Genomic DNA, 23,642 nt, shown 5'->3' on the forward strand with positions numbered 1-23,642 from the left:
AGTTCCATCGCAGCTGACAGTGTCAGTCTCTCAGCACAGTAACTCAAGCAGACAAGTCTGCATGGTGTGAGCTGTGGTGGAGGTGATGGTGTGAGTGTTGACTCCATAAAGCCACTTCATGTTACAGTGGCAACTAGGAAATAACAAAGCCTGTCAAATGATAACCTTCTATTGTTTTTATTTTTTTAATAAGTCATAAAATGATAACTTAATTAAGTTTCAACAAATGTTTAAAATGCAGTTTTGCACTGTCCAAGGTGGTGACATTAAATTGCCTAATTTATCCTAGCAGTAGTAGAAGAAGGAAAAAAAGTGTTTAAACCAATGAACCAAATCTTAAAAAAGTAATAAAAAAATTACCTAAAACCAAAAGAAACACAATCTATGACCTGAAGCAAAGAAAATCAGATGAGCAAAATTACAATATGAACTAAATCATTATCGGCGTGTTTCCAGATTACTTACTTGTCAGCCTTTTAGTTGCTGTCAGACACATTTTGAATGGAACTAAATGTATTATCAGTATCCATCTGTCAAGAATCTGTCGATATGATACATAGTCCAATGTCCATATTTCCACCATGTTTATAGCTGTGAATGCAGAAATAAAAATTACATGCAATTTACGTCCTGGAGATTTGCTTTTGACTTAATTTCAAAACTTAACTCCGAGAGCACTAGGATTTAATGTATGTTGCGGGCTAAAAAAAATAGCCACAAACCTATGTCTTGCTGGATGATCTTCATAGGAAAAATATTATGCAGAAAAATTCTGAAAGTCTGAATGTGTGCATTATAATGTAGCTTTTGTTCGAGAGGCTTGGGAAATCCTTTTTTCTGTTTGTATTAGAGAACGGGGTTTTAATCAAACTGACAACTGTGTAGCATTGTCATATTTGGTGAGCACAAGGACTGAAACGTTTGCCCCTGTTACTTGAACTGCCACAGGTCACCAAACATGGCTTTCTTTTTGTTCACCCACACAAATTTTCCTCGGGCTTGGGGTCTCGTTCTGTGTGAGTCACAGATCAGCGTTGCTCTGTGAAAAGCTTTGAATGAATAGCAGGGACTCGGCAGCAAGCCATGACAAGCATGTCATCTAAATGCAGCATTGTTTTGAGATGGTGACATGATGCTCTCTGGGCATAACTGAAGGCTCAGAGATAATAGTTCTCTTCCTGCTTTAAATTACTGACAAGACCCACTGTTGTAACAATAGGTGACTTAATGGAATGCATAAGTGCTGTCTTTCCTTTACAGATGTCAGTTGTGTCTACAGTTAATAATTTTCTTCTTAGATGTTTTTAGACAATAATTTCAACTGATTTCACCTGAAATCTTTGTAGAATCTGCATCCTGTATAACTATTGTTACGCTGCAGTGAAACATTTTCTACAATACAGTCTTTTGTAAACATACTTAACAGGTCCACGCTTTCTTTTGAAAGTCTGCAGCCATGGCAGTAGCTCTGTGAGGCTGTACCATTGGTTTAAACAAACTGCTAATGTATGTCTACTATTCATTGGACTTTATCGTCTGTGCAAAGAAACATACTGTATGTACAAAATTTAAAGACACTCTGAAATTGTTAATTGAGATATTTTTGTGAAAATGAATTCAGTGTTCTAGAAGGAAAGATATCAGTGGCATACATCCAGTTATTTGATTAGCAGACCTAAAGCTGCCACTTCTTAGAGCCATGCCTCTGTGTGGCTGACAAAAATACAGTAACAATCACATTTATTATGGGAAAATTCAAACAGGTAGTATGGTGATACTGGTAAATGAATAAACTGCAATTGAAGTCTAATTGCTTCTATGTGTACATTTACCTCTAATTTTTATATTATATCATATTTTTAATTGAGGTGTTTTGGTTCTAATTTTAGCTGAAACTGGACCTTGGATCTGGGGAGCAAGTGTTACAGTCTGACCAAGGAACCCAGCTCAACGATCTGGCCTGGCACTCTGTGGAGGTCCACCAGGTGCAGCGCAACATCACCCTGACTGTAGACAAGAACTCTCACACGAGGGTAAAGATGCCAGGCTCCCAACATAATCTCAACATCTTGGATGGTCTCTATGTTGGAGGTTCAGGGGGCCTCGACAGACCTTATCTTCCCAGAGACCTGATTGGCTTCCGAGGCTGCATGGAGGATGTGGTCTTCAATGAGCATGACTTGCTGTCATCACTGAGGCCATATGCTGGATTTAAGAATGTCCACGAGGTATCTTTAGGTTGCAGTCCCCAATTCTTTGCCACTGAAGAGGACCCTATCAGCTTCTTCAGCTCTAGGGCTTACATTTCTCTTCCATCCTGGAATACCCAACAAGAAGCAGTATTTGAGTGTGTTGTGCACACATCAGCCAAAGAGGGGATTATGTTGTACAGTTCAGCCAGAGAGGGGGACTTTGTGGCTTTGGAGATTCAGGAAGGTTTGCCTGTGGCCATTGTTGGAAAAGCTGGAACCAAAATTGAACTTCGTTCTCTCACCTTCATCAATGACAAGAAATGGCATTCTATCAAGTTGCATTTCAGTTCCAAAAGCCTTGACCTAACTGTTGATGGAGAGATGGTAAAAAGTAGCATCAACTTTCGTTCAAAAGGGATTCAGCTCAAAGGTTATCTTTTTATTGGAGGTATAGATGACAGCACCAGATCAGAAGCCAGAAAAGTTGGACTTGTGTCTGTGTCTGGAAAGCGTGTTAGAGGAGGTTCCTTCAAAGGTTGTTTGAAGAACATTGTGGTTAGTGGAATGAAGATAGGTCTTTCTAATGCTTTGGTCACCAAGGATATCTCAGTAGGTTGTGAGCCAGAGAAAGAACCAGAACCATCAACCACAGTGAGTCCAACAGGGGCTCCAGGACCCCTTCTTCACTTGGTGACACCGACACCGTCATTTCACATGTCTACCCTCGCAAGGGGTTTGGACAGCAGGTATGGCTCCAATTTTGTTCAGCTCAGGAACCTTGTGGTGCAGGAAGGTGGTCGGGCGTCTCTTGATGCCAAACACATTAAGATACTCCTGGACTTCAAGAAGCTTGGCATTCGGCAGTCTCAGATTATGTTTCGAATCGTAGAGCAACCAATTCGTGGACAGATGAGGCTTGATGTGGATCCAGACCAGGAGGAGAACACTTTCAGCATGTTGGACCTTTGGCACGGACGAGTGATGTATATCCATGGAGGCTCAGAGGAACAGGATGATTTTTTTATGTTTTCTATTTATTCTAGCAGTAGAAAGCAAGTTCCTGATTATCTGAAGGACAACAAATTGCACCGTTATAACATTACTGTGACACCAACCAATGATGCACCTGAGTTGAGTCTCCCTGAAGGAAACCTCTTTGTCCTGTTGGAGAACTCAAAGAAACGCCTCACCACAGATGTTCTGAAGGCAACAGACATTGATAGCAGCTATGACGACCTTGTCTTCTCTGTACTTGGGAACCTGAATGCCGACGCAGGATATTTGGAAATGGAAAACAAGCCTGGCAAAGCAGTGACCTCATTCTCATATTCAGACCTGGAGGATCTCAGGGTGTGCTATGTTCACACAGGAGTTAGAAACTCAAGGATAGTTCTCAGAGTTAGCGATGGGGAAAGGGTCAGCAACACTGTGGTTCTAAGGGTCATGGCTGTAGCACTGGAGTATAAGATTGCCAACAATACAGGTCTTGAGGTTATTCAAGGAGATGCAGTTATAATTAGTTCAAAGCATCTAGGAGTGCAAACCAATGCTGTGAAACAAATGGTTGACATCCGTTATGATATCATTGAACCCCCTCAGTATGGAGAACTTCAAAGGCTTCACTCAAGTGGTGAATGGAGACCTACTGACTCATTTTCCCAAAGGCTGTTAGAAAAAGAACGCCTGAGGTATGTTAGCACTTTTCAAGATATCCAGACATCTAATGCCACTGATTACTTCAAGTGCAAAGTTAATGTGGCCGCAAGGGCAGCCACTGAAATACTCTTTTCAATTTCTGTGAAATGGGTGAAGTACCATCTAGTGAAGAATATTATGATAGACTTGGATAAAGTTAGAAAAGTAACGCTGGACTCTGAGCATATTTTTGCCACAGCGGAGGGTGTGGTCCTCTCAGAGGATGACCTTTATTTTCGGGTTCTCACCACCCCAAAGAAAGGGAAGCTCCTGCTTGACACCACAGCCTTGAGTAAGAACTCAACTTTTAGCCAAAGGGATGTTACCAATCTGAAACTTCATTACGAGCTAGTTGATAGGCCTTTCGAAGATACAAGTGACAGGTTCAAATTTCAGCTGGTTTCCAAACACGCTCAGTCTCAAAACTATGATTTCCAGTTTTCCATTAAAGCCGATGTCAACAGCGTGTTTATGAGAAATGATGGACTCTCACTTCTGGAGGGAGAAAGTAAGCTTATCACAAAAGAGCATTTGTTTGCAGAAACTCTTAGCACAAAAGATTTGTATTACACAGTCATAAACGGCCCCAGTCATGGAAAGCTTGCCCGAATCAGCCAGTCGAATTCCAATGCTAGCTATGACAACATCTTAACCTTTAGTAATCAGGACATATTAGAGGAAAGGATAATGTATGTACATGATGATAGTGAAACAACTCAAGATGACTTTACTTTCATTGCCTCCATAACCCAAGGCTTCAAATCTTCCATTGCAGAGGATGACATTGGTTCTAAAGAAGGGATGTTTAACATATCTATTAAGCTAGTCAACGATCATAAGCCTGTGCGTGTTATTGATAAAGTTTTTCATGTTGTGCGTGATGGACAAAGGTTACTCACTGCAGAGGATTTGCTTTATCATGATGAAGACTCGGATTTTGATGATAGAGAGTTGATTTACACTCGCCGTGGAATCCCACTGGGAGACCTAGTTCTGGTTAATGATACAACCCATCGCCTGTTCCAGTTTCGACAGCAGGATCTGGAAGAAAAGCGGGTGTTGTTCATCCATAAAGGTGTGAGCACTGGCAGATTTGTTCTCTTTGTTTCGGATGGAAAACATTTTGTATCGAGCCTTTTGGACATCAGTGCACATGACCCTTTCTTAAAGGCTGAAAACAACACTGGTTTACTGGTTCAGAAGGGCCAGTCTGTCACCCTGTCCACCAGTAATTTTAGTGTCATATCAAATCTGGACATTAGAGATGACCAAGAGGTCGTTTTCAAGTTGGATGAGGCTCCAAAGTATGGAGGTCTTTATCTCAGTGACACAAAAATGAAGCTGTTCACACAGTCTGACTTAAAGAACGGACTAATCTCCTATCGACACAACGACAGCAAGCATCTGGCAGACTATTTCAACTTAACAGCGAAGGCTAAAGGTTTGCAGCTTAGGGTGATGATCAATGTGAAGGTTTACCTGGAAAGTCATCAGAGGCCACCCATTGTGTTGCATCACAACCCCTTACTGGTAGAAGAGGGAAAACCGGTGAGGATTGATGAAAGTAAACTTGAGGTGAGTTTCAAGAGTGTTGTTGTGTGAGAAATGTTAATGCAATTTTTGTTTCAGATCTTTCTCTTATCACTGTAACCCAGTCAAGTTTGTGCTTATTTTCTATTAGCATTACATCTAACTCGTTTTAAACCAGTATAATGATATAATAAGAAGTATACTTATGATATGCACCATATAATTATATGCTTATTTCAGCGTCATGTTTCATTAAAAATGTTTCAGGTATCCTGTTTTGGTAACAGGTGGTAAAATATATTTTATTAACACTATAAACCTACGTTATTGTTATACTGTCCTGTGTTTTATGTCTGCTGAAAGGTAAAAAATTGAGTCGACCAGATTTTATTTTCATTTTGCAGTGATGCCTTGTTGCATTTTGAGTAAAATGAAAACTTCACTTTGGTGACACAGGGAATATTCAAAATTTAACCACTGTCAATGTTTTTGTTTGTTTGTAGGTCACCCACGAGGACAACCTGCCATCTGAGATTGTATTCACAGTCAAGGTAGCCCCCTCTTATGGTTTTCTGCGGCGATTTGTTAAAGCGGAGAATCACTACGTCGGAACCAAACATTCTCCCGTGAAGACATTTAACCAAGAGGACATTAACAGAGGGAACATTCAGTACATGCAGGAGGAGCCCAACAAAGTCAACGACACCTTTATCCTTGATGCTACCAACGGGGTCACTGATGTCGGCAACATTAGGATGTCTGTTGACATCATTCCACGTCTCATACCACTTCAGGTCTCAAATTTCACACTGAATGAGGGCGCCTCCAAGGCACTGACGGAGGATGTGCTACGAGTCACCAACCAGCACTTTTCAGGAATCAACTTCCTGTATACGTTGTCCGAGCCCCCACAGCACGGTCGCATTGAACACTCGAGACATTCTGGTGTGTCTATAACCTCTTTCACCAGGAGGCAGGTGAGACATCCTTTCAGACACACTTAAAACTGCTTTGAAATTGTTTTTATTGATGGATAAATAATTTGATTTGGTGAAGCAATAAAATCATACAAGATCATATTCTCTATAGGTTTTATGATGTTTATGCCATTTACACATTGTTTTATTATAAATGTAATCCTTTAAAAAAAGGTTTGTGTCGTTTTAAAAGCTACTACAGTACCTTTAAATACCAGAAACAATCTTTTTTCTTCTTTGTCTTTCTTCTGCTTGTCTGATGGCAACCCCTGTAAAGCAAGACCCTCACTTAAAGTACATATAAAGGCTTATTCTAAGTTAAGGAAAGCCATAGTCTTACACTCATACACGTAGTATATTGAATTTCTGCCAACAATCCCTTCTAAATGTCACACTGCATTTTATGTTTTACCCTAAATCATCCAGAATCTCATGGCCTTGATTATTGTTATGCTATTCCCTTTTTAATTTCAGAAATTTAACAAAGCAGGAATGTGTTTTGTTTTTAACTCTGTGTGTTACACCACATCGTGTCTCTACACAAAAGTATGTGGGAATATAGCGACTGACATGTGTTTTGTTCTCCTGCATTTTGAATACATCTTTCAATGATCTCCCACCAGGTGGAACATGAATTTATTTACTACGTCCACGACAGCAGTGAAACCTTGGCTGACAACTTCACTGTGGTGGCCAATGACTCAGGTCTGAGGAAGCAGAGTGCAGCACAGACCGTGTACATCCAGGTTACAGCTGTCAATGACGAGCCTCCTGTTATTACAGCCAACAGGGTCCTCAGGGTGAGTCTGCACTGCTCTATATTTAAACTCTTGACTTTTTTTTTGCACCGTGTGGCACCATAGCTTACTGTCAGATGCTTTTCATGTGGACATTCTTGCCAGTTGCCATAGCTGGCTGGCTGCATGAGGGAAAGTATGTTTGCTATGTGTAGGAGGGTCCAGGGTGGCAGGCAGCACAGACCACACATCCTTACAGTGTGTATCGAAAGTGCCTGCAACATGTGTCGTGTTGACATGTCAAATTTAGAACTAATTATTGTACCACTAAAATATGCTGCTGCTTTTAAGTGAGTTGCTATTGTATATTTTAGTCTGCGTTGACTGGAAATAAGTGTTTTGAAAAGGAAAGAGATTAAAATGATTGTTGGCTTTGCTTTGTATGTTGAATTATAACAGGGGTGTCAAAATCATTTTTGTTCAGGGGCCACATACAGCACAATTTGATCTCAAGGGGGCCGGACCAGTAAAAATAGCAAAATAATAGAATAATAACCTTTGAACAACAAGAACTCCTTCGTTTTCTCTCCTTTGTTTTACATTTAATGAAGGATAATTTTACAAAACATGAAATATCTTGAGAAATATAAGTGCAATTTCAACAATATCATGCCTAAATTTACTATTTACACAGCACATTGGATCTATAAAGGCACAAACATTTAGTCACGGGTGTCTGGAGCATTTGACATTACGTTTAGATTAGTGTGAAATTTTAACAAATTCATCCTGTGGGCCGGATTGGACCCTCTGGCGGGCCGGTTCTGGCCCCCGGGCCGTATGTTTGACACCCCTGAATTAGAATAACAAAGACACTCAGGAATTAAACAAACCTATGATCTTTTTGCTGGGAATGTGGTGATGGATTCAATCCATTCCAGAGCATCATAGTGTTGAATGGCATAATGGCATAGCCTGTAAATAGGATACACTGTGACTGTATGACCTTAATTCAATTCTGATTGCACGGCATCACAGCTCCTAAATCCTAAAAATGCTTTTACCGCCCCAATCGTGAGAGGCATTTTTGCTTTTATACATTGTCACAAGTGAAGTGTATGTGAACAGTAAATTATACCACTGTTGTCATGTGTATTATGTTCACTCAGCAGTTCTGAGTTGCAGTCTATCAGCTTTGGTCGGCTCGAGTTGGGAGAAGTCCAGGTGGAAAGAGGGGCTGAACTATGAGCCTCTATTGTTGTGCGTTGCTTTGCCCCAAATGCCTCAAATTCCTTTTTGAGTCGTGCAGATTTGACGAGCGTCTGCAATTTACTGCAGTGAAGGACGTGAAAGTAACATTCAGAAACACAAACAAAATATTTGAAATGTTTGGTTTTTGAATTCAGAATTTTAGGTTGTTTCCAAATGTGACCATATCTCATTATTGAATGTCGTTCCATGTTACATGGAAGGTCAGGTTTTCTGTATTCTCAGTGTCCACAAGGTGGCTCTCTGCTACTGCACATCATGCTGGTACTTAGGGTGTGGAGGGTTTTCTTACAAGGAAGGAAGTTCTTACAATGACAGTTTTGTTTGTGTGTTTTCTTATTAAAACAGCCGTGAGTTAATAATATAAGTGTTCATCAGATTCTATTTGTGAGTGTCATAAGGATTATTGTTACATGCTGTCTAAGCTTAACACAAGCTGAAGAAGAAGCCCTTTAATTACACAAAAAGAATGTTTGTCTTAACTATGCAAATCATACATTTTATGGCACAATACAGTAAAATAAACAACACACAAGAATTACAATCTGTTTTTTTTTATTATTATTTAAAATAATCTTACCATTACACCAACAAACTGAGAGCAGGACTGACAAATATTTGTCATTAAGCTGTGAGTAATATGCTCACATTTTCAGTTTGTCACGAGTCTTTATCTTTCATGACCAGACAACAAGAGGGAGGCTTTAGGTGAAGCTACATGAGAGAAAAGGGCCATCAATCAGCTCAGGAAATATACCTTAACACAGTATTAGATAGTATTAGATAGTAGATCAAAGATGTACAGTAAGTGTGGTGATGTTTGTTTTATTTAAACTGAACTGTCTCCGTCACTAAAGCTGAGCAGACGAGCACCCTGTCACGTCTGAGAGATTGATTTTCATTCTAAAGGGCTGTTGGTGCAAATTGATGGCATGTGTCCCTCCTTTGAGTCTGGGGAAATCACGCTGATGCTGATTGTCAGACCGATCCTGCTGTGACTTCCTCAGTGTTCTTGGAAGTGTAATCATTTCCCGCTTTGAATAATACTCATGCTCACATTTGTGGCAAGTGTTCATGTGGGCAGAGATGGTGTGGGACTGATGCGGCGTGCCTTGGAGGTGATAATTGAAAAAGTGGCCCAAGAGTACGGTAGCTGCAGGTACTGTTGAAGCTAGAGTTCATCATTTGTTTCTGAAACACTTAAATCCTCTTATCTATCAATAAATAAAGCTAGTGTTTATAGCCAATACCCAATACTGTAATTAACATGACCAATAATTTAATTTGGACTGCATGGAACGGTCTGCCCTAATAATAACCAGTCTTCATACTGTTTTCACTGTGTTTTTATAATGCACCTTTTATTATTATCTTATTGTAAGACTAACTTGGACAGTTAAATTCTTCTTCTTAGTCTTCATTTAGATTATATTTTGTGCATTTAGATATTAGATACAATACCTTTAATTTCCAAAGCCTTGTCTATGCTGCTGTAATGGTTCAATTTCCACATCTTTATCTTTATCAAAATTAGCAAGGAAGAATTTCCACCACAGACACTAGGGGGCTGAATTTGAGAGCCAAGTCATGGCCTGTTGTTTTGTATTAGTTTGGACCAAGTATTTAGTTGTACTCACTTCTCTTCCCTCTGTGAAGTGCAGTTCTGCACCAGAGACATTTCTCACTTTCGTTTTCACAGAGCCGTAGTGAGAAGCTGTGAGTAAAAATACTGTGAAGTTTGTGTGAGTGAATGGTGAGACCTCACGTCTCCCCCCTGCATGTCAAATGCTTCTTATCTTGTGGCTCCTCGTGTCACCTACTAAAATAAATGAATATTACCGACTCTCTGTAGTCTTCTGGAGTTTGTATGGGTCACAAGAAAATGCTGTGGTCCATGTCCTCCAACCAAACTAAATATGAACATTTATTCATCATTTCATTGAATCTTAAATAACCTCAAGGACAGATCAGCTCTTTCTGTTGGTCTTTTATGTGCTTTTCTTCTGTATTATATCTTTGCAGCAGACAGTAGGTGCTAAAATTGCTGCTCCTGAGGTGCTTTATTATAGATACTGAATAAAATATACATAATGATAAATGAACTCTTGTATCATCCAGACTTACGTTGGAGCAGATTTTTACCATCAATGTAGGAGGTATTGTGTCTTTCACACCATTCTTCACTTTTCAGTATAGAATACTCTTAAAACTTTCATCATGAGTCACATCAAACAAAACATCACCTGGAGATCTGTTCATGCGCAGTATCATGCCGGTGACACCTGTTTCCCACATCCATCTATCCAGGTTTGGGTGTCCTCCGTAACAGAGATCAGACCAGAGGATCTGAAAGTGCAGGACCTGGACAGTCCACTAGAGGAGGTCCACTTCATGGTGACCCCACCGAGCAATGGACACCTGGCACTGAAGAGTGCCCCCATGAAGGCCGTGCTCAACTTCACCCAGGCACACATAGACCAAGGACAACTGCTGTTTGTGCACAAAGGTAAACTGTGTTTGTCTCTCAACAACTGGATTAATGGGAGAGTTACATCAGGGCATTCGCTGTAAAAATCTCTGCCATATAAAATATGCAGATTATCTGCTATGGTGACCCCTAGAGAGAGAGAAAGAACTTGAGTTTTCTACAACCAGCTCAAAATAAAACACAAGAGAAACTGGTGCAGCAGGAGAATAAGCTGTTACACTTTGTAAAATAAGTAGTAATAAGTAGTTAAACAGACACAAAAAAAACTGTAAAAGTGATGTTGTAAAAATGTAACATTCCTCAGCTATTTTCAAGATTTATATTTAAAAAATGCAATATAAATGATGCCGGGCTTCCACAAGAATGTTTGACTTAACTAAGCAGCCGGTATATGTGTTCATTACTAGAACAGGCTTAAACAACTTAAAAATAGCCAAGCATGATACAGATTTATTGCCAAATGTAATTTACCTGTGTTTTTAAAGTAAATATATTATTATTGTTCCTTTTTTATCCACTAGATGCTGCTGTTGTTGACGATTCCTTTGGTTTGCCCTGTTCATGTCTGTCTACAGCAAAACTATCAAGTTCTGAATTGCCATTAGACCTCACATGACTTGAAACGTTCATAATGAACATGTATTAAAGGAGCAGTGTGTAATATGTAGTGGCATCTTACAGAGACTTTCTTCTTCTTCCTTCCTCTCATGTGTGGAGGAGAACCTACAGTGACCTTGAGTCAGAAAAAAGCCAGTGTTTAGTTTGTTTAGTGGGATTTTAAATAAAGTGTTGGGGGATTTTCACATTAAATGTAAAATAAAAACTAAAGATTTAAGGTAAAGAAAACACAATAAATTTGGTGTTGCAGGGGATTAGACATTAAAAACACTAGTGTGAATCTGAATCTTACATGCTGAGCTTTTTTAAGCAACACTTACTTAAAATAACAGCTTTAAAATAATTTTTATGGGTCACCGACCATTGAATGGTGCCTCTTTCATTCGCACTCCGCACACTGAACCTCTCCTGTGTCTGTGTCAGTATGTTGAGCCGACAGAAACACTGTGAGTAGTGTATGGCTTCAAGAAAGAGTTAAACTTCCAGAATCGGGCAGAGAAATTTAAACAGAAATGCTGTACTGCAAATGTTGCATATTGTAACTTTCAGACGAGACTAATCACCTGATTTTAGTGCGTGCGTGCGCGTGCGCGGCTGCGCGTGCGTGCGTGCATGCATGCATGCAAATCAGAGACTGGAATACACAACAAATACACACTGTGTATCCAAAGAGATTGAGAAAGAACCAGAGGGAAATACTCTATGTCATGAAAGCTATATGTTGGGTCTTTTCATTAACTTTAAGCAAAAAACTTGGTGCCTTGGTGCATATCATATATACTGGTTTTTCCTCCCTCAGTCCAAAGACAGGCAAATTGGGCTTAAGGTAAACTAGAGACACTGACTTGCCTCTGAGGGCCAGGTCACATGCATTTACATGTACGCGGTTCCATTCATACTAAAAAGAGGGTTCACATCAGTCTAGTGTTACATGTTACATTGTGCTACAGGCAGCGACCACAACTCTAATTTCAAATTTGTTTGCATAGGAAATGGGCAGATGATGAAACTTAGAAATATTCTCCAACAAACGTAAATGTGGGTCGTATGCAGGAATTATAAATTTTTAAAGTAGGCGCCCCTAGAGGTCTGGTATCTTGGGTGTGTCGTCATCAAATAGCTTTGAACCGGCAGTTCATTTAGTAGTTGTACTTTATTATTTATATTATATATTATACATCCTAAAACCTTCCTGACCCATGTTTTGATGTGTTCCTCCTCCCCTCCTCCCTGTTTTTACCTCCTTATGAGTTTGTCCAGATGTTGATTTTTTATTTTTATATATATATATATATATATATAATATGTATATATATATGTATAATATGTGTATATATATATATATATATACTTTACATTGTACTTTAGTTTGTACTTAAGTGTGATCGACACAAGTTGGATTCCAACTACCCTCCAAACGTCAGCTGTTATTGGCTCCAGCTCCCTCGGTGACACTCGGAGGATCAGCAGTTGAGATAATGGGTGGAAGGGCTTTTGTCCAGCTCTTCACCATCTTAATACTTCATCTGACTTTACACTGTCTAGAGCCTCTGGTGGAGCAGCTTCTCATGCAAGAGTATCACTGAGTCAAAGTGTCTTTAAAAGACTTATCTTAAAAGTCTTGTGATTTGATGGTGCAGATAAAGTTAGATATGAACCACATTTATTTCTCCTTTTAAACCCAGTCCTAGTCAAGACTGACTGGAAGCCAGGTTGGGAGTGATATTACCTGAAACTCTATAAAATTGTAGATAAGATCTGTCAACGGTCTCAGGTCATTTTTTCGCTGACTCCTCTGATTCATATCTGCTCTCATTGCCTGTACTTGCACAACTGACACTGTTGTAATAATGGTATGAAAGGTTTACACCCAAACCTTTTTGCTGAAGCGTTTTCCTTTCTTTCAATGTACACACACGTCTACACAGAGGTAGACAGATGATTTTAAATGAGTAGTCACTTATTGACTTAGAATAATAATGTTGAGCTTGCTTTGCAGTTTTTCTCGGGACCATTATCAGGACTGCTGATCAGTTACTTTTATTCTGTAGAAAATAGACGCAGCTGATTTGTTCATTCGCTCACGATGAAGTATAAACAAAGAGATTCTCATGTATTTGTTTTTAGTCCGTGCAAAATACGGTTGCAGCTGACCTCATGACAGTTTTATTTGTTAATTTCCTTCTCTGTTTCTTGTGTTTTGTCTGTTTTTCAGGTGCCATGTCTGGAGGATTCAACTTTCAAGTCAATGATGGTGTGAATTTCACCCCCAGGCAGATCTTCAGCATCACGGCCAGAGCCTTAGTACTCAATCTAGAGAGAAACCGTCCACTCAAGGTGTTTCCAGGTAAATCATAATGGCACTTTTCCACTACATGGTCCCAGCGTGACTGGACTAAGCTCGCCTTGCCTCGGCACGGCACGGTTATTTTGCTTGTGGAAAAGCAGCATATGTCTTTGAAGCATAAGCCTGGAGTTATTCTAAAAATAACAACTTACACTGAAAAGAAATATCCAGCCACATGTCCCCGTTCTGTTCTCCCTATCCAGCTCCAAAACAAAAGACTTTTTTTGTTTTGAGTTTGTCATCTCCTAAAATGTATTATAACTGTATTTTTTTATTTTATTTTAACTATGTTATTCAAACTGTAACAAACAAGTAATTGGGGGACTATTTTCGGTTGCATATTAACACACATTTGGTCTTTCAGTAAGTATTATATATACAGCAGTATTGTCACACACTAACACTGTGTCAGGCTGCCAAAATAACTCTGAAACTATAAACTGCTTCCTCAAAGTAGGTGAAACCGCAGCAGATTTTGTTGTATCTCACTCACCAACTGACAGAAACCCTTGTTAAAAGGATCTATTATTAACCTTAAGCGAGAAATGTGTTTTTCTCAGTTTTAGTGTGTTTGTGTGTCCAAGACACCTTTTATGTAGTGAATATTCAAGCACTACTTCCTCTGCCTGGAATTCCTCAATTCCTTTTCCATCATCCAACTCATTCCATTACCTGAATACCAGACTGGTGATGTTTAGGATGTACTGCATGCTACTTAACACCGAGGAATTTAAGAATAGCCTGGCTGTGGTCTGTATCTGCAAACACATCACAGGCTTTTTCTTGCAGTTGTCTGGTCTGTGTCTTAGTGGGAAAGGATATTGTGTGGACAGCAAATTGCCAACTGGCATGCTCTGCTGAGCTTCCCAGCCACAGGGTGAGAGTGGACTTGAAAAGCTGTGCCACTGTCTGTCTGAGGCAGCGCTGTTTGTGCTTTGTGCCAGGCAGGGCAGGGAGAGGGGGGGGCGGCTTTATCTGACAATGAAGGGATCTGATGGGGGTGAGGGGTGGACACTGTGGAGGGGAGATGAATGTTTTTCTGCTTCCTTGCAAAATCCTCAAACGTCTGTGTGTGTTCTGCGTGCGCTCCTCACTAAATGGTTGCATATGCCACATTGAGGAAACCTGTGTTCATTCAGGCTCTTCTTAAAGTTACACTTCATAACCTTTCAGGATTTTGTTGTAGTTGTTGATGTTATTGTTTTGCCAAAGAGATGATGTAACATCATTTGTATGCTGCATCTTTCATCTTTTTAAGCAAAGGACTTTACTTCTGAAAATTCATGGCCTCTTTTTGTGCTTTTAGTTGTTTTAGCATGCAGTTTGCATCTAAAGAAAGAGAGAGTTGTGTGGCGAGGCTTAACCGTTTAATACCGAACGTATTGTAGACGACACATTTGCGCATTTACAATACCATAATTACGCAGCGGTTTGTGCTTTCGGAAAAATTCCAACCCATTCTGAAAGCTGACAAGTTGTGGTTATTACAGTAATTTCACTTCGCTGTTGCAGGAAGCTGGCAAATCAGCATCTTTGTCACCAGAGAGGAGAGAGCTGGAAAACTCCATAGTTTCCATTTTTTTGCCTGTTTTTGTACATTGAGACTCACACAAATGTTATTTTAAATATGTTTTATACTGTTTGTACTGCAAAATCTGGTGTTCATGTACAACTACAGTGTTTTCTTTTTCGATATGAAACTTTGGTAACACTTTAGATTGGGGGACACATATTCACCATTAACTAGGTGCTTACTAACATGTATAAGTAGCATACCAGACCTTTATTAGTAATTATTAAGCATGTATTAACACCTTAATCAGGAAAAATCTTAATACATGTTGTAATAGAGGTAGAATAAGGTGCTAATACTTGCTTAATAATTATTAATGAAGGGCTCGTGTGCTGTTTATGCATGTTAGTGAGCACCTAGTTAATAGTGAATATGTGTTCCCTAATCTAAAGTGTTACCGAAACTTTGAAAGTCTTTCTTCATTTTAAACAGTATTTTAACTTTTAATTTTGTACATTTTAACATTGTAAGTAACTGCCAGATATTGAGAGTTATTCTGGAAAAATGGGCAAAAGCACTTTTTCTGGCCCTTTTATGGTGAACTATATATAAAAACAAACACTCAAACCCCTCCTGACCAGCCTAGAAGTTCACTGGCCCTCATGTCTTTTGAGTTTGAGGCCCCACCAGAGTGCCTCCATTTTAGTAAAAATGGAGGCACTGCAGTTTCAAATACACCTTATTTTCTTGTATAATGTTGCTTGGCTAAAATATAACTATAAAGACAGTGTAATGTCTCAAAATAACGAACAGATTCACAAATCTGTTGGATTGCTTGGATGGATACAGGCCATGTTTTTAGATGGGTGTAGATCCAGTGGGGAAAACAGCGAGTGCTGTGGCACCGTGAGCCCAGCAGCTGTATGAAACTGTAAAGATGCAGATCTTACTGTCGGCTGTTTGAAAGGTAAGCAAACAGTTAATGAATGAGATGCACATATTCATGTAGGCCCAGGGTGTGCTTACACTCACGTTCTTCTCGAACTCCTAAACCTATGTTGACTGATACCACAGTGGAGAATCTGCTTCTGCTCTATAAACCCAGACAGTGTGTACACACAGAGGAGTCCTGTCTGTACTGATGGCCCTATACTGTATGTGCATTCACTACACATTCATGTTTTACACGGTGGTGCGAATAACTGAGGCCTGTCAATGCAGGTGGCAATGTTTATAACCTTTTATTCAGAGGATGATGCCTCTACTGTCGTATCGTATCGTATCGTATCTTAGGTCACAAGTTGCTGTTAAGCAAGCTTGCTTATCTTCTCTTCAAATTTGATGTCTGCCAATAAAATATATTACGTTTTAAAATGTTAAAACTGTATGTTATGTATAAATTGCAGGAGGTATACTGTAATCAGAGCGTACTAAGTTTCAGTTTATTATTTGTAGTTTCTACATTTCTAAAGTCAGTGTTAAAATGTATTTCCAAATTTCACAAATCAAATACAATTTTAAACATTTTTAATACTTTTTGCTGAGGTGTGTTTTATATAGTTGGTCATAAAAATTTTTTCCCATCAGATTGTCTAGGTTGTGCTGGAAAAAAGGATATAAGGCGCTATAGTGCACATTCTTATACCCTCTGTATATTCTGTATGTTTAAATATAGTAATGGAAAAAAGCAGCCGAAATGCTGAGTTCTAAGGGTTAAAGTGGAAGAGGTTGTTGTGGGAACCTTCAGTTCTAGGTCAAAGTTTTACCTGCTCTGGTCAAATGCTGCATCCATGGACCATTCACACCTCATCAAATAAATCCATTAGGTTTTTATCAGCCTTGTCTTTTGCTTTATCGACCCTGTCTGCGACCTGTGGAGGCACATTAGAGTGAGCTGTTTGTAGGTGTCCGTGCTCACTGGCCTGTCACAACCAGGTAGTTGAGTTCTAGGCCAATAAACATTTTAGCATGCAGCGGTGAGATACATTGCTCTCAGTAAAATGTACATATACAAGAAACCCTCGTCTACCATGCACTTAATGAATATGATGAATTTCACTGTGCTTTGACCGCTCTTTCAATCGATGCTGTCCATCTTTCTTTCTTTTCTTTTTTTTTAGCCGTCACACAATCTTCACACTGGCAACAGGACTATGGGAATCCAAGTTAATCCATCTCACAAGGAAAATAATGTCTCATTAGTGAGGCCCTGTTATCATGCACACAACATGCATATGTTTTCCCCTATTGGATGACTGACGTGTTTGCTGATCCACTTTTTAATTTCTTGTATAACTTGTATGTGTAACAGCACAGAGCATTTTGGATAATGTCTGCAGTGCATCTCAAATTGTATGCATCAAAGGATTCTCGCCCTAAATATTCCATATGTATGTTCGAGTCAAATGATGTGAAATGTCTCTTCTCTGTTTTTTTGTCTTGACAGACACAGTTTCACGATCAATTATCCAAGACGTTTGTTCAGGACTTTTGTCTATAAATCTCATGTCTTTCCCGCAGGCTTTTCTGCACTCATCACAAATGAAAGTTTACAAGCGGTGACCAACGACATCAGCAACACCTCCAGTCGCACCATCGTGTACAGTGTGATCCGGCATCCGAAACTGGGGCGGCTGGTGATGAAGCGGCCTGATAATTCAACGGTAGACATCTCCACTTTCACACAAGATATGGTGAGTGACCACTTGGCACCTATTTTAAAAACATACCTATTGGTTGTAATTCCTGCATATGATCCAAAGCTGCGTTTTAAAATAAATTAAAAAACAACAACAGGAGATGAGAGCTACCAGAGGAAGATTAAATATCAGACATCTTGCATTCTCTGGGAAGTTTCCAGGTTTCCACTGTGTGAATAATAAATTGAATAATAAATATTTTGCTTCCTCATTATGTGAGATATTGACTGAGATATGTGTGCTGAGTGGTACATGTAAGGCTTTTATGCAAGTAGGACATTCTCATAGTTGTCTGACATGTTTGATGCTTTATGCCCTTTATTTAATGCTGAGCAATAGAGATGTTCCGATACCATTTTTTACCTCCCGATACCGATTCCTATACTTGTGCTGTGGGTATCGGCCGATACAGAGTACCGATACAGAGTACCGATACCGATACCAGTGTGTGATACTAGTGTGTGAAAATATATCATACTACGCCTGCATGACTGTGATATGATTATCATCGGTGGTAATGTTTGGCTCAGGTTAAACCCTCTGTAAAACATGATCGAATACAGCAAATGGACACCATTTTTTTTTACCAGTGATATGTTATTTCGTTTTTCAGCTTGTACGTTTGTTTTGACTCTGGTCCAAACACCGCAGCACTCGCAGAGCTTCATGTTTCCATGACGACTGACCGGGAAAGGACGAGCGTGACATCATTTTACATGACTCCAGATTGTTAAAATGAGTCTCTGAAGTAACGCTAAACTTTAAAAACTGAGGCTCACAAACACAGGTATGCTGGGTAGTTGTAGCGCTGCTCTTTACGTTTAATAAACGGCCGCTCCAGTTTGACTGTATGTGCGCTAACGGAGCTAGCGCAGCTAACAAGGCCGACATGATGAGCTAACGTTAGCTTGTCTACAGGTGTCGGGTGATCAGTTCTTCTTCACACCTCTAAAACAGCACAGCGCAACTGTTTCAAGAGCGGCGAAGAAGAACTGTGTCAGAGCTAACGGAGCTCTAATAAATTACGTGGTATCAGATCGGTGCATGGACTACAGTACTCGCCGATACCGATGCCCACATTTTCAGCAGTATCGGAGGCATTTCCGATACTGGTATCGGAATCGGAACAACTCTACTGAGCAATGCAGATTTAAATAAACAAAAAAAATCTTATACATACTGTGATTATGTGATTATTTCAGTTGATTGAAGCACTTAAGAAATTGCTAATCTGCTGCTGTTGCACAAATGTATTTGTATTGTGTTTCTGTACCTCAGGTGGATCGGAAAGAGGTCTTATACATTCAAACCCCCATTGAGTCCGTGGGCTGGGAAGCCATGGACACCATAACATTCTCTGTAGCATCACCACCTGCTTCTCTCGACAATCAGATCTTCAAAATAGACATTTCCTACGAGAATACTGGACCTGAGCACAGCACAGTCCTGCTTGCAAACACAGGTATGAACATGAATTCATTATGCTTCTCTACAGTATTTAAGCTATATGTTATTAGCGTCGTAACACACTCTGCCACACTGATGCATTGGTTTATTGACCAGACTGGCTTTAGTTTCTATTGATTTATTACAAAGGGCTGGGTCATACTTTCTGTGTCCACATGTCCACAGAGGTCTGCTAGGGTACGTCTGACTTACATTCCATCATCCTCTCACAACAGTTTCACCACTCAACACCAGTATGTGGCGCACAGGTCAAAAGAGACAACAAAGAAGTTGGTGCCCATCGAAACTTGCTCCTTAATAAAGACTGTGATATACTTCCACTCACATAGCACACGCTGCATTGCGCATCACATATCGCAAACCCTGGTTTAGTTGCGCGCCAGGGTCCTGTAGTATCCCACTTCACCATCGGGTGGTGGTACAAGTCTGGACGCATTCCTACCAAAGAAGAAGAGAACAATGCTACAGCTCCCTTGGACACGTCTGGTTCGAGTGGCTCACAGCTGCAAGGCCCGTCAGGCAGGGGGGATGTCAGCTAGTTCGAGGGTCGCCGGGTCAAGGCTCGGGTGACACTCTCCTTGGCGACTACTTCTGTTGTCGAAATGTTTTTTCTGCTTGGTGAGCGGGGTTTATACTCCAGCTACCAGTTGGAAATTCAGTTTGTGCATGCGCTGTTCACACACACCCAACGCGGTCTTTGCGTGACCCAGTGCGCACCAGAAGTATACTAGAGCCTCAATCCACACTTAAATAATACAAGGAAATGCAAATAAAGGCAAACTCCTGGTGAGAAATTTGCACTACCAAAATGAAATGTGAGATTGAGCACACATGTAGAATACTAAACTGACACAAACCCTCATTTTAGTTAACAGTATCACAACAACGCACATATTGGAATGTGAAGCCACTCTCTGTAAATGCAGAACACAACAAGGATGACCTGGCCCCAAGATATTAACAGTATCACAACTACTTTGTATTTTTTTTGGGAATAGGTGCGACGGTAACAGAAGGAGACAGCGTCATCCTTGATGAGTCTAATCTTGACGCTACTAACCTGATGTCCAAGCTGCCGATGCCTCAGAGGAGCTCCTATGAGGTCTGGTTTCAGGTAACGTCTCTGCCTCGGCACGGTGTCATCGTGGTGGGTGAAAGGAACCTCACCAAGGAGAAGCCAAACTTTTCCCAGTTCATTATAAACAAATATGGAATCACCTACAAGCATGACAACTCGGAGACGACACATGATTCGTTTGTCTTCAGTGCGTGGCTAAATCCCAAGGGCAAAACAGCGCAGCGCCCTCAAGATGACGATGATTTTGTTGAGGAGGGTTTTAATATCACAGTCACACCTGTGAATGATCAGCCACCTTTGCTAAAAACCAAAGCTCCAAGGCTGATGGTGGTGCAGGGAGACACAGTAGCCCTCGGGCCTGAGAATCTCAAAGTTGAAGACTTGGACAATCCTCCTGATGATATTAAGTTTTCTGTGATCAGCAAACCAAACAATGGTTACCTCGCTCTGGAAGGACGTTTGAACGAGTCAATCGTGGCCTTCACTCAAGGCCAAATCAATAACGGAAGCGTCAATTTCATCCATGATGGAAGTTCTGCCTCGGGGGTTTTCTATTTTAGTGTCACAGATGGTCATCATAAACCAATATATAAACTCTTCAACCTAGAAGTGATAGAAATCACCATTTCTCTGGTCAACTCCACTGGATTGACCCTAGAGCAAGGGAAGACGTCAGTGTTACTGACCCGGGACAATCTCGCTGCTGCTACCAATGGGAAGAACATCTCGATTCACTACCAGATTACGAGGCCTCCAAACTTTGGCAAAATTCTAATGGAAAACCAAGAGGTTACTCAGTTCGAACAGGAAGATCTACAGAGCGGAAAGTTGTCCTACCATATGATCTCCCTGTCCTCTGTGGAAGACAGCTTTGAGTTCACTGCCTTTACTTCGGAAGCAAATCTGACTGACCAAGTGTGCAACATAACCGTCACACCTTTAGTCCAGGTGGGCAAAGACTTGAGGATCCCCAATGGAATTCCTGTCAAACTCAGCACTAGTTTTCTTAATGCTACTGAACTAGCTACTATCAGCAATAGTGACCCTGTCTTTGAAATGATTGCCCATCCTAAGTACGGGAAGGTGGTTCAGACGAAGCATAAAATGTCCACAAAAGCAGGACCAGCTGAATCTTTCACCTTTCAGGACGTGATACAGGGGAAAGTCTCCTTGGAGCTGAACGCCAACATGACCGGAGTTCAAGAGCTGAATGACTCGCTGGTGTTTCTACTGAGAGCTGATGACATTCAACCTGCTAAAGGGGAGTTACACTTCACAGTTTTGCCATATGATCCAGTACTTTTTCCTACCACAACAAGTCCTGTCCCGACCACATCATTGGTCCCCCATACGCCAATCCACACTTCCAGAAATGGTACTGCCGGTCCAGTCCTGTCTACAGTTTTCCTGTCCACCCAACAACCAAGCAAAAACCAGCAAAAGTTCAAGGGACGCAACCGCTGGGGAAACTCCAATAGAACAATTTACAGTACAACTGTTGGCAAAACGACACGTGGAGCAGAGGATTTCCCCTTAAGGAACACCCCAGTACGTGTAGAGTCCTACCCTCAGAAAACCTCAAATCCACTCTTGGTGATCCTGCCACTGCTGGCCCTGCTGCTGCTTGTAATCATCTTTGTAGTCCTGGTTGTGTATCTACGGCATCACAGGCAAAGGAAGATGAGCACTGCTGCACCAAAGGAGCCGCCTTTCCCCGGTCCTCCAGATGGTGACTTCTATCAAGGCCAAACCCAGAGGAGCACAGCAGTTCCCATGGTGACTATTACGCCATTAAACCCCAGCTGCCCCAGCAGTCCTGTTCTTGATCGATTATTGATTACAAATCACGGCTCAGGGTATAACACCGTTGATTCAGACATGTTCTTAAGTTCTTGGAGCAATGGCTCCCCTGCAGCGTCGTCCCAAATTATTAGGACCGCCACGCCAACTCTTCAGAAGAATCAGTATTGGGTGTGATCACTAAACAAGCTATATGTTTTGGAGGCTCACTGTTACAGGTTTTGATTACACAACATTAAAAATGTCGCTGTGTACTTAACCCTCTTATGACCGTCATGATAATCAAGCCGTCTGGATTTATTTAGATTTTATGGCTGTAGAATTGTCAAAAAGTGTTCAATGAGTGAGTGCTTCTGCCCCTTTTGTCCTATAATCTTGTCCATGATTGGACGGTCGTTCTGTGGAAGTCCCGAGGGCTACCGTAACGACAAGTATATGGGCGCAAAGCTTAATTTCTCTGCTTTCCAGGATCAATCCATCCATATTCTACCACTTTATCCTCCACATAAGGGTCGCGGATCGTTTTCTAGATATCGCAATGGTCTAGGAGTCATGGTAATGAGAAATATGCATGCCAAATAACTGTCGGCGACGTCAGGACGGTAGCAGAAGGGTTAAAGTGAGCCATAATGAATTAGTACCAGTTTAGTTGTTTTAATTTAAGGCTGCATTATTCATCGTTTCTGTATTAATTCTGTCAAATTATCACCCAAGACAAAGAACTGTGAGGTATTACTATATAAAATGTAGTCTTTATGACTTTTCATTTGTCCTTGAGTTGTTCTGACCCTGCTGGGGTCAAAATGAGATTTTTGTAGCTTAATAAATTGGCCAAAGTCACTGGAGTCAAGAGTTGTTTGCTTTCTGTTTAATGAAAGCACTGGTCAACAATCCGCCGGTCAGTGCAACAGACCTCACTCACTTTAGCATTTTTCAAAATGGCAAATCTATGTGGTGAACTCTAAACTATGTTTGGTCCCTAATCGAGTCCCTCACATGGTCTGGCCCTCGTGCTTGTTGACGTCATCAGAGCTGGAGCTAATGTTAACAGCATGAAACTGTGAATTACTTAGACTGACACTGGTACAGATGTGTATTGTTTTAAGCATGTCACTTGATTGTGCATATATATATATATTTTTTATTTTTTTTTATTGTTTTATGTATTACATATTTTAGAAGAGCAACTTTCTTTAAACTCAGGTATTTTGTTATTAATGTTCATTCACTGC

At 40.5% G+C, this 23,642-nt stretch overlaps 1 protein-coding gene across 1 annotated transcript in view; it reads left to right on the plus strand.

Moving 5' to 3' along the window:
* Positions 1-22,687, plus strand: part of cspg4ba (chondroitin sulfate proteoglycan 4ba) — a 28,407-nt gene extending 5,720 nt beyond the window's left edge. The window contains exons 3-10 of the mRNA XM_044025211.1: positions 1,890-5,462; positions 5,921-6,394; positions 7,018-7,194; positions 10,708-10,906; positions 13,722-13,853; positions 17,887-18,059; positions 19,344-19,527; positions 20,531-22,687. Of these exons, the coding sequence (XP_043881146.1) occupies positions 1,890-5,462; positions 5,921-6,394; positions 7,018-7,194; positions 10,708-10,906; positions 13,722-13,853; positions 17,887-18,059; positions 19,344-19,527; positions 20,531-22,587 (6,969 nt within the window). The 3' untranslated portion in view covers positions 22,588-22,687. The remainder of the gene's footprint in view (positions 1-1,889; positions 5,463-5,920; positions 6,395-7,017; positions 7,195-10,707; positions 10,907-13,721; positions 13,854-17,886; positions 18,060-19,343; positions 19,528-20,530) is intronic.
* The last annotated feature ends 955 nt before the right edge of the window (positions 22,688-23,642 follow it).

Source organism: Solea senegalensis, linkage group LG5 (assembly GCF_019176455.1).
Source record: "Solea senegalensis isolate Sse05_10M linkage group LG5, IFAPA_SoseM_1, whole genome shotgun sequence".
In the NCBI taxonomy this organism is placed as follows: domain Eukaryota; kingdom Metazoa; phylum Chordata; class Actinopteri; order Pleuronectiformes; family Soleidae; genus Solea; species Solea senegalensis.